This window comes from Eretmochelys imbricata, chromosome 2, assembly GCF_965152235.1.
Source record: "Eretmochelys imbricata isolate rEreImb1 chromosome 2, rEreImb1.hap1, whole genome shotgun sequence".
NCBI classification, from domain to species: domain Eukaryota; kingdom Metazoa; phylum Chordata; order Testudines; family Cheloniidae; genus Eretmochelys; species Eretmochelys imbricata.
Window position 1 is genome coordinate 43,825,276 of NC_135573.1, and position 18,880 is coordinate 43,844,155.

An 18,880-nucleotide genomic window follows, 5' to 3' on the forward strand; every position below is an offset into this window, starting at 1 on the left:
GCTAGACAGCTTATTATAACCAGCACTCTTTTTTGGTATTTCATTCAAATTTCAGAGCACATTTAACTTAAACAAATTTATGAAGATTGTGTGCAAAATAAGGAATCAATTGAATATCCTGTCAAAAAAAGGACATTCTGTATTAAAATGTTGGCTAAATCCATGCCTTGAGCAGCTCAATTAGCTTTAATGGAGTTATACCAGAGATGAATTTGGCCCTTAAATATCATCATGTCTTGTACCTCAGAATGCCTACCTTGTTTGTTCCTTTAAAACTGAAGCTTGTAGGGAACTGGGTTGTATCAAGTACTTGAGATGCTAATCCTGGCTGGTCACCATAGTACAGCCATGGAAGATTCTGTCTCCTGCAAACAGTTATATTTTGTTTTCTTCATGGGGCCTTAATATTTTATGCAAGACTATACATTTGTACTAATTTCTATGTAAACATTAATATTGAAAAAAAATGTGTGAATCGATAACATTATAGAAGATATAACATACCAGAAGGACACTGAATGAACGGTGCCTAGCCCTGCTGTATTTGCATAGACATACTGAAACAGACCACATGCATCACTAGTGATAGAGCTTAAGGAGTTCATGTTCATCACACACATATTTCCAAGTGCTTGGCATGATGTTAGATTGGAGTACAGCTACAAAGAAAAAAAAACAGTAAAGAAAACTATTGCTAATAGCCACATCTTGTTGGTATGGCAAAAATGAGGTAGTTTTAAACCTTAACAATTCATCCCTAAGGCATTAATTTTACTCTGAAGTTTATTGCTTTGTTTACATCTAATGTCTTCCTCCAAGCACACACTCTACATTTATATTTGGATTATGTAAGGCAACACACAGTCAGTATTATCACCTTTTTATACACAGGTCACCTAGATTTTCAGATTGTATATGTTTTTTAATTTTAGGTTAAAGTAAACAGATGATATAATGGAACAGTAATTTCAAAGTCTGGTGATAAAAAATCCTTGTTTTAGAATTCAGATTGCTCAGGTTTTATGTCAAAGATGATTTCTCCAAAGATCTAAGAACAATCAATACATATCTAACTTGAGCAAGCTGACAAGCATCATCTACTTCATCTTTAGTTCATATCATATTGCTCCATCATATTGAAGATTTACATAACATAGGAGAAAGCAGAGAAGGCAGACTGTGGTGATTATTTCTGTTCATAGAGATTAAAGCTCAATGATTAATTGAAAGCCAATTGGTAAAGCCAGCAGCCAATCATCACTGAAAATCTGAACCAATGATGAATATCATCGAATAGCCGTTGGTCATGCAGGGTTTTTTATTTTATTTTAAGTATATCAGATTTCTAGGTTTTCAAATAAACCCCTGTTAACACATTATATCTCTCTTTCTTAAATTCCTTTTGTTCTAGTCACTTGCTGTGACATGTACAAGACCCAAATCTATATGTAGGTATTTATGTGGCCCCCACCCTCTAAGAGTCCAAGCACTACATAGACAAAACACTGAACTACTATCATCCCTACTTAATACTGTAGATGGCTGATTGAGGCACAAAGAGGCTAAGTGATTTGCCCAAGATCACACAAGAAATCTGTGGCAGAGCAGGAAAATGAACTCTGATCTTCTCAGTCCCAATCTAGTACTTTAACCATAAGTGCTCTCTTCTCTATGGTCAGAAAAGGCTCCAGTCAACCAAAGCTGAGCTAATAAAAGAAAAAGCAAACACTAAAGTAACAAAATATTTAAAAAAAATTAAATTTAAATCTTAATTTTCAATAAAACAAATTTACTCTTTGTAAAATAACAAAAGGCTTCACCTTTAGGATAAATCAAACTAAAAGACCAATACATTTTCATAATCTTTTAATCTATTTTTTTTGGGAGGGGGTAGTCTAAGAAGATTCTTCACTTCTTTGGGAATTGTTCTCCTATACTATAACTCCCACTAGCATTGATTACTGTCTAAAAAAAAAAACACAGTACCTATTTTCTCCTCTTTGTAGACTGTCATCCCAAAATAAGTTTTCTTTAAAAATAAATTGAATACATCAAGTTTCAAAAATTAAAGTGTCATGTGTTATGTATTTCAGATTTATCAGATTACTATTTCTAAGTAAAACACACGATACAAATTCAAAACATGCTCAAAACTTACCCAACAAGCAGCTGCTGATGCTTGTAGGTTTTTCAGAAACCATGCTGATACCACTGTTATACCCTGTAAATAAGGAACCATTGCATTACAGTATCTGTTTTCAGCTGTAAATAGAACGTCAATTAACTCAATATATCAGAGTCTGGAAAATAATATGGCTTGCCAATTGAAAGACTTGGGACTATTTTTCTAACTTTTCTAAAAGCTCTTTTCCTTGAAAAATAATGTCCCTTTGGAAATGATCTATCACTTAAAGCTACAGCTTGGTACAAAACAGGTAGACTATAGCAAAGGAAAAGTTTGTGCTGCTTCAGTAAGAAAGATATTAATGCCTGAACCAAAAAGAAAGACTTAAGCTTTGAACCTGCATGCTGCCACAAATGGGCAGATCAAACTGCCCTTGAGGAGTGCCAGTGACGTCAAAGGGCCTATGTGCAGGTACACGGGTTCATGTATGTGCAATAGCTTCAGCGCTTTATTTGCTAAAACTTACTGAGTTTGATAACAGTAATAAAAAGGAAAATAATGCAACTAGACAGATCTAAAATGAAAAAGGTATCTTTTGTCTGTGAAATACAAACTGAAGGCCTGTTTTCAGTAACAAACTATTTAGAAAAACAGACATTTTCAGAAAGCGTGACTAATCCTGCTTTAAAACACACTACTTTTCTTCTCCTCTCTTTCATATTAAAGCACTCTTCAATTCTGAACAGAAGAACACAAGAATAGGCATACCTGGTCAGCCCAATGGTCCATCTAGCCCACTATCCTGTCTTCTAACAGTGGCCAGTGCCAGGTGCTTCAGAGGGAATGAACAAAACAGGGCAATCATCAAGTAATCCATCCCCTACCTTCCAGTTCCAGCACTTGGCAGTCAGAGGCATAGGGACATCCAGAGCATGGGATTGCATCCCTTACCCTCTTGACTAATAGCCACTGATGAATTTATCTAATTTTTTTTTTCAGAATACAGTTATAGTTTTGGCCTTCACAATATCTCCTGGCAACGAGTTCCATGGGTTGACTGCTTTGCGTGAGGAAGTATTTCCTTTGGTTTCTTTTAAACCTGCTGCCTATTAATTCCATTGGGTGATCCCTGGTTCTTGCATTATGTGAAGGGGTAAATAACACTTCCCTATTCACTTTCTCCACATCATTGATGATTTTATAGACCTCTATCACATCCTCCCTTAATCATCTCTTTTTGAGACTGAACAGTCCCAGTCTCTTAAATCTCTCTTCATATGGAAGCTGTTTCATAACCTTAATCATTTTTGTTGTCCTCCTCTGTACTTTTTCCATTTCTAATATTTCTTCTTTGAGATGGGGTGACCAGAACTGCACAGAGTATTCAAGATGTGGACATACCATTGATTTATATAGTGGCATTTTATTTTCTGTTTTATCTATCCCTTTCCTAACGTTTCCTAACATTGTTAGCTTTTTTGACTATTGCTGCACATTGAGAAGATGTTCTGAGAGAACTATCCACAATAACTCCAAGATCTCTTTCTTGAGTGGTTACCACTGATTAGACCTGTGGTGAGGCGGCTGCCCCACACAGGCAGGAGAAGGGTTAAGGCAGCCTTGGAAAGGCTGTGCAGAACCCAGCCAATCTGGAGAAGGCTTGCTAGAGCAGACCATATATAAAGGACTGCTCAGCAGAACAAGGGGCAGTCTCTCCCTGGAGAACAATGGGGAAGGACTGTCCGCCCAGGAGCACTGGAGATATTGCAGTGCTGGGCAGAGTAGCGGAGCTCTTGGCTGACCATGGCCAGACTGAGGCCCTGAAGCAAGAGCAGAGAAGGTGCTAGGGCTATGGGGGAAGAGGCCCAGGGAAAGTAGGCAGTGGGAACAGGAGGAGCAGCAGTAAGTGGCTGCCAGCTATAGGGTCCCTGGGCTGGGACCCAGGGTAGCGGGTGGGCCTGGGTTCCCCCCTCCTTTTACCCCTACTTGCCAATGAGGAGAGTGGCCTAAATCCAGACTGCAGTTTTCCCCTGAAGCCAGGGGCTAGACTAGAGACTGCAGTTGGCTGCTGAGGCAAGTGGAAGGACTGAGGACTGCCTGTCCCCCAAAATGGGGGAGACAATGGGCTGGGGCACAGCTGTAGGGCTGTGTCCTGAAGAGGACTTTGTGGTCTGGAAGCAACGCGGGTTGAGACAGTGGAGGAAGTGGAAGTAACGGCGAGTGAGACACCACTAAGAAAAGGCACCCTGCTGGTCCAAGAGAGCTAATTCTCAGCATGATGAGCAGGAGGTGCCGCAGGGGTGGGTCTGAACTGCTATAAGACCATCATTTTGTATGTATACTTGGAATAATATTTTCCAGTGTGCATTACTTTGCATTCATCAACATTGAATTTCATCTGCCCTGTCACCCAGATTTGAGAGATCTCTTCTTAACTCTTTGCAGTATGCTTTAGACTTAACTATCTTCATTAATTTAGTATTAACTGCAAACTGTGTCACCTCAGTTTACCCCCTTTCCAGATCATTTATGAATACGTTCAACAACACTGGTCCCAGTACAGATCCCTGGGGGACACCACTATTTACCTCTCTATTTGGAAAACTGACCATTTATTTCTACCTTTTGTTTTCTGTTGGGATGGGGCGCCTGCCCCTCACTGGCAGAAAAGGGGTTAAAAGCAGCCCTAGGGATGCTATGCAGGAGGCAGCCAGTCACAGAAGGGCTTATAGGAGCAGCCAATAAGGGCTCGGCTGGCACATATAAGAAGGGCTGCAGAACAGAGGAGTTTCAGTCACTTCCTAGAGCTTGAGAAGGGATGAGGACAGGCTGCCTTTCAGGTGGAGGACAGCAAGCACCCTGGACAGCGCAGTGCTGCAGGCAGAAACCCAGAGAGCTAAGGGCAGCTCCTGGCAGGCGGAAGGGATCTGCAGACTGAGGCCCTGATGCAAAGGCAAAGAGGGTGCTGGTGCCATGTGGGAAGCGGCTAGACCGTGGACTGCAGTTTGCTACTGAAGGGAGTGGCCGGACAGTAGACTGTAGGTCCCCTGGGAAGGGGGGGAACAGTGTGGACTGCCAGAGGGCAGTGTCACTGAAGAGGACGCTGCAATCCTGGGAGTGACGTAGGTCCAGGAACAGAGGTGACAGAAGACAAGACACCACCAGAAGAAGGTGCAGCACTAATTCCCCAGTTAGCTAGCAGGTGGTGCTGCACTGGTCAGGCATGCCCCGTCACACGTGCTGGAGAATGCGGGCACACAGTCACCCCTGATATAAGGGGAGGATAGAGAACTGTGGGAACGATTGCTTGCCTCAGAGTTGAGAGACTGAGGCACACAGAAGATGGAGACAATGGAGTGGCGGTATGCAGAGGCCTTCTTTGCAAAGGGTTCTTGTGCCTTCTCAGACTGACTCCAAAGTCGATGCCCCGTGAAAAGAGGCCAACAAGCAGCAAAGGCGGCTTCAGGCCCTGTTACTGCAGGTGCTCACAACCCAACAGAGACAATGGGAGGCATCGGAGTACCTGCAGGCCTATATGACCCGACTAGCAGAACAGCAGCAGTACCTATTCAAGTTGCTGGGAGGGTCCACAGAGGCTGCGGAGAGCAAGGGAGGAAGCCAAGCACCAGGATCAGGGGCCCAGTGGCTGGGCCAAGTGAATGTTATGCCTGTGGGAAACATGGACACTGGAAGAGAGAGTGCCCCTACTGGGGTGGGAGATAGAAGCCTCTCCCAGAGACTGGGAAGGGGTGAGAGCCCAAGAGATTCCCCTCTTGTGAGGAGAACAGGAAGGAAATGAGTATGTTGGACCTGTGGGCAACAGGGACCCCTAAGGAGGGAGTGCCCTCTTAGTTGAAGGGCCGAAGCTACTCCAGGGGAAGGGGCTGAGCAAGGGAAGGACAATGGGAGGCCGATGGCCAAGGGGAGACAAAGGGCTTGCTTCCGGTGCCATGAAGAGGGCCATATAAAAAGACTCTACCCCCTTTGGAGAAGGCGGGATAAAAAAGGGATGGCAGAGAGCTGGGTGTGATGGGTTTACTCACAGAGATCCCCTGGGGACTGTCATCTGATGTGCTGAAATCACCTCTGAGCCTGTTTTCCCTGCCACTTGGGGACTTCCAGAACCCTGTCTTGTTGAGCAACACAGACCCAGAGTCCGGGCCATGCCCCCAAAGCTGCAGGCTTTAAGTGAAAACAGCTCTGCAGGTTACCTGACTCCAGCACCCAGCTCCCAATGGGATCCAAACCCCAGATACATCCATTTTACTCTGTATAAAGCCTTTATAGGGTAAATTAATGAATTGTCCACCTTCTATAACACTGATAGAGATATGCACAGCTGTTTGCTCCCCTGGGGATTAATCACTTACTCTGGGTTTACTAATACTTAATAAAATCACTTTTGTTTATCAAAAGTAGGATTTAAGTGGTTTCAAGTAATAACAGATGGAACAAAGTAAGTTACCAAGCAAAATAAAGCAAAAACATGTAAGTCTAAGCCTAATACATTAAGAAACTGATTACAGGTAATCTTACCCTCAGATTTTCCAATGAACTTCTTTCACAGACTAGACTCCTTTCCCCTGGTACAGTCCTTGTTAGTTAAAAAGCAGCCATCTCAGGTGGTAACTAGGGGTTTTCTCATGATTGGCCACCCTTTGTCCTGCTCCACCCCCTTTTATAGCTTTAGCACAAGCTGGGAATCTTTTCATCTCTCTGAGTCCCTATCCCTCCTTCTAAATGGAAAAGTACCAGATTTAAAATGGATTTCATTGTCAGGGACCCCAGCCTCAGTTCTTCCTGGGCTGGCCCAAGTACACAGGAAGGTTTGCAAGTCCCAACGCCCCGTGATGCACCAGTTTGCATCGCAGGATTCCCTTTGCTTTTGTCCACATTTGGCACCATCTTTCAACATTTTTTGTACTGCACGCTCTGTCTTCTTTCAGTCTGCGGGAATGGAGCCCAAACTGCTGAGGAGTATGCTGACGAGTCTTGCCAGCACGTCACATTTGGCAGTCGATCCAAAGTGATAGTGAGGGCTCTGACGATATCAACTTGAGTAACGCATATGACACGAGTTTGCTTGTGGCATTCACGGACATGCTCACCACCATGGAACGCCGCTTTTGGGCTCGGGAAACAAGCACTGAGTGGTGGGATCACATCATCATGCAAGTCTGGGATGAGAAGCAGTGGCTGCAGAACTTTCAGATGAGAAAAGCCACTTTCATGGGACTGTGTGAGGAGCTCGCCCCCACCCTATGGCACAAGGACGCGAGACTGAGAGCCGCCCTGATGGTGGAGACGTGGGCAACTATTGCAATCTGGAAGCTGGCAACTCCAGAGAGCTATTGATCAGTCGCTAACCAGTTTGGAGTGGGGAAGCCAACAGCTGGAATCGTGTTGATGCAAGTTTGCAGGGCCATTAATAGCATCCTGCTCAGAGGAACCGTGACTCTGGGTAACGTGCATGACATTGTGGCTGGCTTTGCACAAATAGGTTTCCCCAACCGCTGAGGGGTGATAGATGTCACGCATATTCCAATTCTGGCAGCAGCCCACCTAACCTCAGAGTACATTAATTGGAAGGGGTATTTCTCAATAGCTCTCCAGGTGCTTGTGGATCACTGTGGGCATTTCATTGACATTAATGCAGGCTGGCCCAGAAAGGTGCATGATGCACGCATCTTTCGGAACACTGGCCTGTTCAGGAAGCTGCAAGCCGGGACTTTTTTCCCCAGACCAGAAGATCACCATAGGGGAAATCAAAATGCCCATTGTGATCCTTGAAGACCCTGCTTACCTTTTATTGCCATGGCTCATAAAACCCTACGCAGGGAGCCTTGACAGCAGCAAGGAGCCATTCAACAGGCTGAGCCAGTGCAGAATGACTGTGGAGTGCACTTTTGGCCATTTAAAGGGCCGCTGGCGCTCTCTGTATGGGAAGCTGGACCTGGCCGATGACAGCATCCCTGCGGTTATATCCGTGTGCTGTACCCTCCATAACATTTGTGAAGGGAAGGGTGAAAAATTTACTCAGGCATGGAACTCGAGCAGTAGAACTCGGAGGTTCAACACCTGGAGGCTGAATTTGAACAGCCAGAGTACAGGGCTATTAGAGGGGCCCAGTGTGGGGCTGCAAGGATTAGGGATGCCTTGAGGGAACAATCTGAGGCTGAAAGCCACCAGTAATGTCTGGGGCCCTGCATGGGGGTGAATTGCAGTGGTTCCAATGTTAGTAGGAACCTGTGTTTGCTACACTGACTTGCAGTGCCTGTTTCTTTCCTGGGATAAGGTATCTTTCACTTTATTATTGCATAAAGAATGTTTTCAAAGCCAAAAAAATCCATTTATTGAAAAGACACACAACTGCTTGGGAAACAGAAGGGCAAGGGGGTGGGGAACGGTACAATCACAGATTTGCATAGTTCCTGTCTGGAGTGCTGTGCAATGAGTGCTGCACTTCAGAATGGCTATACTGCATGGTGATAGGGGTTGAGTGCAGCGGGTAAGGGTCATTGTTTTCAGGGCTGGGTGGTGAAGCTACAGTTGTTAGAGGCAACTGGTGGCGGTAAGAACCCGGATGTTGGGGCAAGTGGGTTGGAGGTGACATGGTGGCACAAGGGAAGAGTTTTGGGACAAGGGCTGCGGGGGGAGGGGGAAAAAAGGGGCGCGTGCAGTAGTGCTCCACCTGCATTGCTACAAGTGCCTGCATTGCTATCGAGTCCGCTTGGCGCTCCATGATGCTTAGCAGCCGCTCCGTACTTTGGTGCTGGCGATCCGCATTCTGCTGGCGGACCCTCCTTTCACTCTCCCGCCACTCCTGCACTTTTTGATTTTCATTACTTGAATGCTGCATTACTTCATGCAATATGTCTTCCTTGCTTCTACGTGGCCTCTTTCTGATTCTTTGGAGTCTTTCGGCCGGTGATAACACAGACGACTGAGATCTCAAGGTTGCATCTGTAAAGGCAAAATGCAACACTTAACAGAGGCAGCATTGTTCACATCAGACAGAGCAATGATTCCCCTGTACTTAAGCGCAAACACAGTCTACACAATAGCATAATTTGCCCATCCCAAAGCGAGTGCACATAACCCACGGAAGCCTCAAAATGATGAGTAAGCACAGGGTCAAGTGTGACTGACTGTTTAACAGCTGTACTGTCCTCTGGGTTTCTATGCCTTGGGGAGAGCCGACAGCGGCAGGGGGCCCCTATACTGAACGCTGTCCCCACATTTTCCACAGGAGTTTGTCCTGGAAGATATCTCGCTGCTGAGGGTGACCTGGGAAGCAAGGGAGGGCATTGCAGTAGAAGACGCTCCCGCCCTGGCCCATATGCAGCTTGCCTGTGTGCAGCAATGGTCCCCCCGCCCCTCATGGCACAGTGGCGTGGACAAGTTAGCCTGATTGGGACAAGGACCACTGTGGCTCTCCCAAGAAACCTGCGCAAGCGCATTGCCCAAGATCTCGATGAGACCTTTGAAGAGATCACTGAGGCCGATTACCGCAATGTGAGAGAGTGCATCAATGCCCTATTCTGCATCTAGGCATGCATGCAGCCCTAACCCTCCTCGCCCCAAGAGCCTGCACTGATTAACTTCCTTCCCAAAATAAAAGCCGCTTACCGGGAACCTCCTCTGGTGTTTGTCCTCCCACAAGCACCGGCCACTGTGACTACCTACTTTCCTCCTGGCTTGAGAACAGCTCCTGGCTGCATGCATCTAGGGATTCCAGGGTGTCTTCCTCCGCCTCAGCACCCTCGCTCTAGCTTTGCTCCTCCTCTTCCTCCTCCTGCCTTGTTGCACTGGGCTCTGAAGTGTCCATGGTGGTCCCTGGAGTGGAGGTGGGGTTGCCCCCAAGTATTGCATCCAGCTCTTTGTAGAAACGGCAGGTTGCAGGGGCAGCACCGGAGCGGTGGTTTGACTCGTGGGCTTTGTGGTAGGCGTTCCGCAGCTCCTTCACTTTAATCCTGCACTGCAGTGTGTCCCAGTCATGGCCCCTTTCCATCATGTCCCTTGATATCTGCCCAAAGATATCATAATTCCTACGGCTGGAGCGCAGCTGGGACTGGACAGCTTCCTCCCCCCAAACACTGATGAGGTCCAGCACCTCGCCACTGCTCCATACCGGGGCTCGCCTGGCGCGTGGAAGCATGGTCACCTGGAAAGATTTGCTGATCGCACTCCACGCCTGGCTGAGCAAACAGGAAAGGATTTTTCAAAATTCCCAGAGAATTTAAAGGGCGGGTCTGACGGTTGGTCACCTGAGGGCAGGGCAGTAGAGTTCAAAGTGATGACCAGAGTGGCTAGCACAGGCAGTGTGGGACACTTCTGGAGGCCAATCAGAGTGCACTATAGGACCAGGGCATCCACACTGGCGCTGCAGCGCTCCATGGGGGCGCAGCAAATGTTATTCCACTTGCCAAGGTGGAGTACCAGCAGCGCTGTAGCCACAGAGTCAGAGTGCTCTACGTACCTTGCCAGTGTGGACGGGTAGTGAGCTAGCGTGCCCGGGGCTCCTTTATTGTGCTGTAACTCGCAAGTGTAGCCAAGGCCTCAGAAGGGCTGAAGAACACAGCAGTTTCAGTCACTTCCTGGAGCTTGAGAAGGACTGGCTAACTTGCAGGTGGAGGGCAGCAAGTACCCTGGAGAGAGCAGTGCTGCAGGCAGAGACCCAGAGAGCTAAAGGCAGTTCCTGGCAGGCTGCAGGGATCTACAGACTGAGACCCTGATGCAAGGGAAAAGAGGGTGCTGGAGCCACATGGCAAGTGGCTAGTCTGTGGACTGCAGTCTGCCACTGAAGGAAGTGGCTGGACAGTAGACTGCAGGTCCCCCTGGGGGTGGGGAAGAAACAGTGTGGCACAGCCAGAAGGCAGTGACACTGAAGAGGACGCTGTGGTCCTGGGAGCGACGTGAGTCCAGGAACAGAGGTGACAGTGGGAGAGACGTGACCAGGAGAGGGGGCAGTGCTAATCCCCAAGACACCCAGAAGGAGGCATCACAGTGGTGAGTTATGCCATCACACCTGTCTTTTAATCAGTTACTGATATATGAGAGAAACTTCCCTCTTATCTCAGGTCCGCTTACTTTGTTTAAGAGCCTTTGGTGAAAAGTTTGTCAAAAGCTTTCTGAAAGTCCAAATACACTATATTAACTGGATCACATTGTCCACATGTTTGTTGACCCCCTCAAAGAATTCTAATAGATTGGTGAGGCATGATTTCAAAAGCCACACTGACTCTTCCCCCAACAAATTGTGTGCATCTATGTGTCTAATAATTCTGGTTTTTACTATAGTTTCAACCAATTTTCCTGGTACTGAAGTTAGGCTTATTGGCTTGTAATTGCCAGGATCACCTCTAGAGCCTTTTTTTAAAAAATGGCTTCACATTAGCTATCCTCCAATCAACTGGTACAGAAGCTGATTTAAAGGATAGGTTACATACCACAGTTAGTAGTTTTGCAATGTCGTGTTTGAGTTCCTTCAGAAGTCTTGGGTCAATACTATCTGGTCCTGTTGACTTCTAACTATTTAATCTATCAATTTGTTCCAAAACCTCTCTATTGACATCGCTGCTTTAATCTATGGAAAAACTAAGTCAACCAAGTGGCAGCAGTCCTTAATTTCAAGTCTGGATCCTACTGCTGCTTTTTCAAACAGCTAAAATTTGAGCAGGTTTCCACCAATAATATACATTCACTTGCTTTGGCATTTTGAGGAACCATATATTATCATGCATAGAAAAGATTTTTCTTCCATCATTAACCACATCTTTGTGTGCATATCCAGCATTTTTGCAGAAAACTTCAAATCTTATTTGTGCTCATTTCCCTTTAGTCACACTTCTAGACTGATGATGGACATAGTAAGTGTCCTTTGACCTTCTAGACCTCGTCAGCTAGTTGTCTTCTTGGTCTACTGTTTAGTAGGTTATTAGAAGTCCAAGGTTCCCCATGAACTCTGCAGCAAATTGGCTATAAACTCTTTGGAAGGTCTCTGGTTTCTGTGGCGCACTGGTGGCTTAGAAATTCTGCAGGAGCCTCATTTAAATTGAAAAAAAAATTCAAGATTTTAATATAAATATTACAATTATTACAGTACACATTTATTCTTATATATACTTAGGCTATCTCCACATTTTCAGTTTTTAATATGCTTATAATGTTGGTACTCATATAGCAATTTATAGAATATCTGTAGATTTCACAGCACCTTTTGACAAGCTGACTAGCGGCTGATAATCCCTGAAGTTTACCTTGATAACATTTATATCAGTCAATATGTGGTCACCCTGATATATTTATGTGGCTTTCATGACTCATTCCGTTTTCACACTCTAGCTTTTCATTTTATATTTTTTATGTTTAAGTTTCTACCCTCATTGTTGCAAGAAAATCTTCCAGCATGAACTGAGTGTAAATAAAATAGAGCTGTCATTGAGCCTGCAGACAGCCTGAAAAAAACAGCATAACTCCCCCTCTGCTCGTTTATTTTACTGAAGCCTTAATGCTAAAGACCAATGATGAGAATTAAGTAAACATTAACTACACAGTTGCCGATGGACTGAGGAAGGGTTAGGAGAATACATAGGCAATTTAATTTTTTTTAGCAAATCAAATTTGCTAAAAATGTAACTTTTGGGGTATCAAAACTGTTTGTGAAATCAGGTTGAATTCGACACTAGTTTCAGGTGAAAAGCTGAGAACAATTTCAGAAATGTCAATGAACCATTTTGACGTTTCATTTTGAATCAACATTTTTGGTTTGATATTTTGTTTTGAATCAACATTCTAAACATTTTGTTCAACAAATAAAATTTTCAGTTTCAGTTAAACTGCTAAACAAAAACAATAAATTATTCATTCAGCTCTAGTCAGGAGTTAAGCACATGGAAAGGAGAATTACACATTACTACATGAAAGAAATAAGGAGGGAAGGACAGAGGAGATGCACAAAGACAGAAGATGGAGAGAAACAAATAGGGACAGGAAGATAGGATAATGTTAGTCTTAAATTTTCTCACTGAATGATGCTAAATAAAGTACTGAACAAATAGTAAAAAGAAAAGGAGTACTTGTGGCACCTTAGAGACTAACCGATTTATTTGAGCATAAGCATAAGCTGTAGCTCATGAAAGCTTATGCTCAAATAAATTGGTTACTCTTTAAGGTGCCACAAGTACTCCTTTTCTTTTTGCAAAGACAGACTAACACGGCTGCTACTCTGAAACCTGAACAAATAGTGGTAACTAAATTTTTAGTTACTACAGGAAAGTATATTCTACTCTGGATCTTTGTGCAAAACTTTCAACTTATATCAGTGGGAGATCCACTGTGGATTCAGGGAAGGATAGAGGCTTAAATGCTTACATTTGCCCACAGACCATAATTTAGACAAGAATTCATCTATCTCAGTGTACACAATCTAGAAAAGGATAAAGACTGATGTAGAAAGAAGGCAACTGAATTACATAATCGCTGTGGTTTATAAGAGAAGAAAGTGAACACAGTTTTGAAGCCTGGTCCTTTCTTTTTAATTATAGCTTTATTTTACTGATTTCTGGACGAGTGAGAATAAGTGTTCCCCAGATGGTGTCTCCAAGCTCTTCTTATAACCCAAACTACCATTTTACTGCATCACTCCTTTGGAACACCTGTGTTGTAGCAACCTTCCGTCAACAGAAGAATCTAGCAAGGATATCACATGAGTTCAGTAGGGATAAGGGGGAGCTGGAGAAAATGAAAGTTAAACATGCTACCTCAGTTTGTGTTTGCAGCACCTAGGTGGCCAAGTCCTGAACTTTGGCACACACTTCTTATCCCCTTGAATTACCAGGCCAGACCCACAGAATGAAAAGGTTAGTGTGATGATTACTTGAAGTGATTTTAAAATATACCTTCAACTATTAGTATGAATCCACAGCTGACACATTTTTACCATATTACACAGAAAGTTGGTACAGTTTCAACACAGGCAGCAACCCGTTTCAATCTTGAATGCAACTTGACACTAATAATAGCTTTTTTGAAGACTGCTTCCCACTGAGCAATACAGTATTTAAACTTGCATAGTTCTAATGGCATTTGCAATAATCTTGCAAATAGATCTTATCATATATATCTTCCCCCAACCTAAAGTAAACTGGGCTAACCCTCAACAGTTTGGCTATCAGCTGTTTAGTGTAATTGTACATGAATTAGCTCACATCTTCCCACAAGCAGAAGCTACATATTGGGTGCAGGGCCACAGAAAGGGTAAAAAGTGACAGACTTTATCCTCATGATGCGATAATCAATCTTGCAGATGCCTTGAACCAATTCTGCCCTGGTCTACATGGTGATGTTGATAACCAGCCTACAAAACCTTAAAAGGAGAGCTAGGATGAGATGTACCCTTTTCTGGGGTAGAGTCAATGTGGTTTTTGTGAAGGGAAATCATACCTCACCAATCTGTTATACTTGCTGACACCCTCAAATAATTCTATGGACATGAGTGATCCAGCAGATATAGTGTATTTGGACTTTCAGAAAGCCTTTGACAAGGTTCCTCACCAACCGCTCTTAAGCAAAGTAAGCAATCATGGGATGAGAGAAGGTCCTCTCATGGATCTGATTAAAACAAGGATATAAATAAATGGTTTGTTTTCACAGTGGCAATAGGTAAATAGCAGGGTCCCCCAAAGATCTGTACTGGGACAAAAACTGTTCAGGATATTCGTAAATTATCTGAAAAAAGGGGGTAGGCAAAGCTTACAGACCATACAAAATTACTCAAAGACAGTTAAGTCCAAAGTTGACTGCAAAGAATTACAAAGGGATCTCACAAAACTGGGCGACTGGGCGGCAACAACATGGCAATGAAATGTTTATGTTGATAAATGCAAAATGATGTACACTGGAAAACATCTCAACCGTATGTACAAAGTGATGGGGTCTAAATTAGCAAGAGATCTTGGATTCATTGTGGATAGTTCTCTGAAAACACCTGCTCAGTGTGCAGTGGCAGTCCAAAAAGCTAACAATATTAGCAACCATTAAGAAAGGGATAGAAAAATATAAATCCATGGTCCATTCATACCTTTAGTACTGTGTGCATATCTGGTCCCCCATCTCAAAAAAAGATGTATTAGAATTGGAAAAGGTACAGAGAAGGGCAACAAAATTAGGGATATGGAACAGCATCTACATGAGGAGAGTTTAAAAAAAATTGGGACTGTGCAGCTTAGAAAATAGACTACTAAAGGGGGGAGGGATACAACAAGAGGTCTATAAAATCATGACTGGTGTGGAGAAAGTGAATAGGGAAGTGTTATTTACCCCTTCACATAACACAAGAATTAACATAACAAACATAAGGAAGTACTGCACACAATGCACAGTCAATCTTGTGGAACTCTTTGCCAGAGGATGTTGTGAAGGCCAAAAGTATAACTTGGGTTCAAAAAAAGAATTAGATAAGTTCATGGAGGATAGGTCCATCAACGGCTATTAGCTAAGATAGTCAGGATAAAACTCCATGGTCTGTGTGTTTCTAAACCAGTGATGGCTAGGAGCTGGGAATGGATGAAAGGATGGATTACTCGACAATTGCCCTCTGAAATACTGGTACTGACCACAATCGGAAGACAGGATACTGGCCTTGATGGACCATTGGTCTGACCCAGTATGGCTATTCTTATGTTCGCTTCAGGCTGAAACCCATTTTGCGTTCACACAAACATACACTTTTAAAGGCTACTGGAGAGAGATCAAACACCCAATGCAGTTTTACTCAGACTTGTTTTGTTATCGAATCTGCATAGACCTGTTGTCTCTAGCACTCTCTCATCAGTGGGCTGACGTCCAACCAGCACCAGCCAAAGTGGTTTTTGTTGGTCATTATAATGATCACTAAAACTTAATACAGATCTTTTCTTCTTCTGTAAGTTAAGGGGTGCTAAAAGTCAGCCAGGAAGCCCCTCTCTGACACTCACTACTGAGTAATTCTGGATAACCACCTTTCATTTATATAGTGCTTTATATCTCAGGATCTCAAAGTACTTTTCAAAAGGTAAGCAAGTGTGAGGGTGGTTTTTTTTTTTTTTTTTTTTTTTAAAAAACACAGAGAAATGGAGCCATCGAAAATTGAGATGACTTGTCCAAGGTCACACAGCAAGTTATTCCCACAATCAGGACTATTACCCCAACCTCTAGATTTTCAGGCCCTAATTAAATCAATTGACCATAGATAAATACTTCCTCACATAAACCATCTTACTGAGAGACGACTGTATGTGCAGCAGATTGGGGTAGACCATAGAGAATTAAAAAGTGACTTTGCAAGATACATAAATAGATGAAAAACAAATACCAGGCATGAGAAAATGTTCCATTAAAATTAAATTGGATAACAAAATGTTTTTTATTTTAAAACATTTCAGCATAACAAAACTAATCATAATATATAACATGAAGCTTGATAACGTTAAGAACAAAAACCACTTACTAGCTGTCCATAACGTACAGTTGCAACTGGCTTTGAGGGGAAATTTCTGCTGTTACTAAAGCATAACCCTCCTGTCTGAAAAGATAAAATTAAGACAAATTCCAGTTAAAAATATATATGCGTAAGACACTTTACAACATAACTTTTTTCCTTTACAGTTTGATATAAGCTGTTTGTTTCACTTACCAAAATATTTGGCTCCGAACAGTCACAAGACTTGCTTATATTGATGAATGTTTGTTCACATCTTATACACCTATAAATCACACACGAATATATAAACATGAAGAAATCACTTAAAAGAAGGTTAACCCTAAGACTTTATAATGTTAAGCAAGGTATTCTCTTCAAACGTTAGATTAGAACAAGTTTGTTCAGTTACGGAGAGTGTAACGTGTAGCAAGAACCACAAGAAATCAACATGATGTTGGGGAAGAATCAGCACAGCTTTTGTAAAGGGAAATCATTCCTCACTAATCTACTAGAATTCTTTCAGGGGGTCAACAAGCATATGGACAAGAGTGATCCAGTGCATATAGTGTAATTGGACTTTCAGAAAGCCTTTGACCAGGTTCCTCACCAAAGGCTCTTAAGCAAAGTAAGCAGACATGGGATAAGAGAGAAGGCCCTCTCATGGATCAGTAACTGGTTAAAGTAAGAAACAAAGGGTAGCAATAAATGGTCAGATTTCATAATGGAAAATAGCAGGGATCTGTATTGGGACCAGTGCTGTTTAACATTCATAAATGATCTGGAAAAAGGGGTAAAACACAGAGTTATCTGGGTATACCGAAAGAAGGACAGGAGACACTTGATATGATTTTAATCAGACTACAACTTATTATACAGATGTCTTGGACTACCTGGCAGATAAAGTGTACAGTGCAGGCAAATTCATGCTTCTTCAAATCATTACCCAGGGCTTCCACCAGCCCCTCTTCATTTTCCATCCAGGTCCCCAGCCAACCCATGGCTTGGACCTTACCATCCACCCCCCCTTGTGAGGGGGCGGGGGGGCGTTGGCTCCCTGCCATACTAATAATAGGAGTTCCCCTTCCCCCATTCTATTCCTTTATCCAGCACCTTTACCAGGCCATTTATCTGATCACTGGATGCCTTCCATATGGAGTACCTGCACTAGATATCCGCCTCACATTTACAAAATAAGTTGTGACATATAGCCTACCACCTTTTCTTCTTGCCAGCAACAGGTCTGGCTCCTAGGCAGGGCTCGCTCTAGGATTTTTGCCGCCCCAAGCAAAAAAATTCTTGTCCGCCCCCATTTTTTCATGTCCCCCCAACTCCGCCCCTTCTCATGCCCTTCCCCAAATCCCCAGCCTCGCCTCCTCCCCCAGGCGTGCTGCATTTCTCGCCCCCTTGCTTCCTGCGGCTCCCCACCCGGCAACCCCCTGCCCTAGTTCACCTCTGCTCTGCCTACTCCCCTGAACACGCCGCTGCTCCGCTTCTCCCCCCTCCCTCTCAGGCAAGGAAGAGGCAGCGCGTTCAGGGGAGCGGGTGGAGTGGAGGTGAGCGGGGGGGGGGAGCACAGGAAGTAACGGGGGGGGGGTAGTAGAGGAACCGCTCCCTCCCCAGCTCACCTCCGCTCCACCAACGCCACCTCCCCCGAGCGCACCGCTGCTCGACTTCTCCCTCCCTCCCTCCCAGGCTTGTCGCGCGAAACGGCAGCGGCGCACTCAGGGGAGTGGGCGGAGGCACATTTCTAGGGGCGGCATGGCCGGCCCCAGAATGCCACCCCTAGACATGTGCTGCCCCTAGCACCTGCTTGTTTTGCTGGTACCTAGAGCCGGCCCTGCTCCTAGGCAGAGGTGCGCAAGCGGCTTTGTCGCCCCCCACAGCTCCCATTGGCCAAGCCCCGTGGCTCCTCTGCCTAGAGGCCAGACCCGCCCCGGAAGTGGCCAGCAGCGTAGTATCCGAAAAGGCAGGCACTAGCCTGCCTTAGCTGGGCAGCACCACCAACAGGACTTTTAATGTCCTCGTTGGCAGTACTGACCAGAGCAATGCGAGCCAGTGCCTTACATGCTGTTACCCAGTACTGGGTCACAACCCACAGTCTGAAGAAGTGGTTTAGTTCAAAGCCAATCATGAAGAAATCCAAAGGGGTCTCACAAAACTGGGTGACTGGGCAACAAAATGCCTCATGAAATTCAGTGTTGATAAGTGCCAGGTAATGCACACTAGAAAAAAAAAAATCTTAACTATACACAGAAAATGGATGGGCTCTAAATTAGCAGTTACCACTCAAGAAA

General features: G+C 44.3%; 1 protein-coding gene across 2 annotated transcripts in view; it reads right to left on the reverse strand.

The window, feature by feature from the left end:
- The window catches only part of TMEM67 (transmembrane protein 67), a 59,528-nt gene that overhangs the window by 26,716 nt on the left and 13,932 nt on the right, over positions 1–18,880 (reverse strand). For both annotated transcript variants that reach the window (XM_077810012.1, XM_077810013.1), the window contains exons 5-9: positions 16,800–16,869; positions 16,614–16,688; positions 2,159–2,221; positions 505–659; positions 257–365 (exon numbers count right to left, since the gene is read on the reverse strand). In XM_077810012.1, the coding sequence (XP_077666138.1) occupies positions 257–365; positions 505–659; positions 2,159–2,221; positions 16,614–16,688; positions 16,800–16,869 (472 nt within the window). The remainder of the gene's footprint in view (positions 1–256; positions 366–504; positions 660–2,158; positions 2,222–16,613; positions 16,689–16,799; positions 16,870–18,880) is intronic.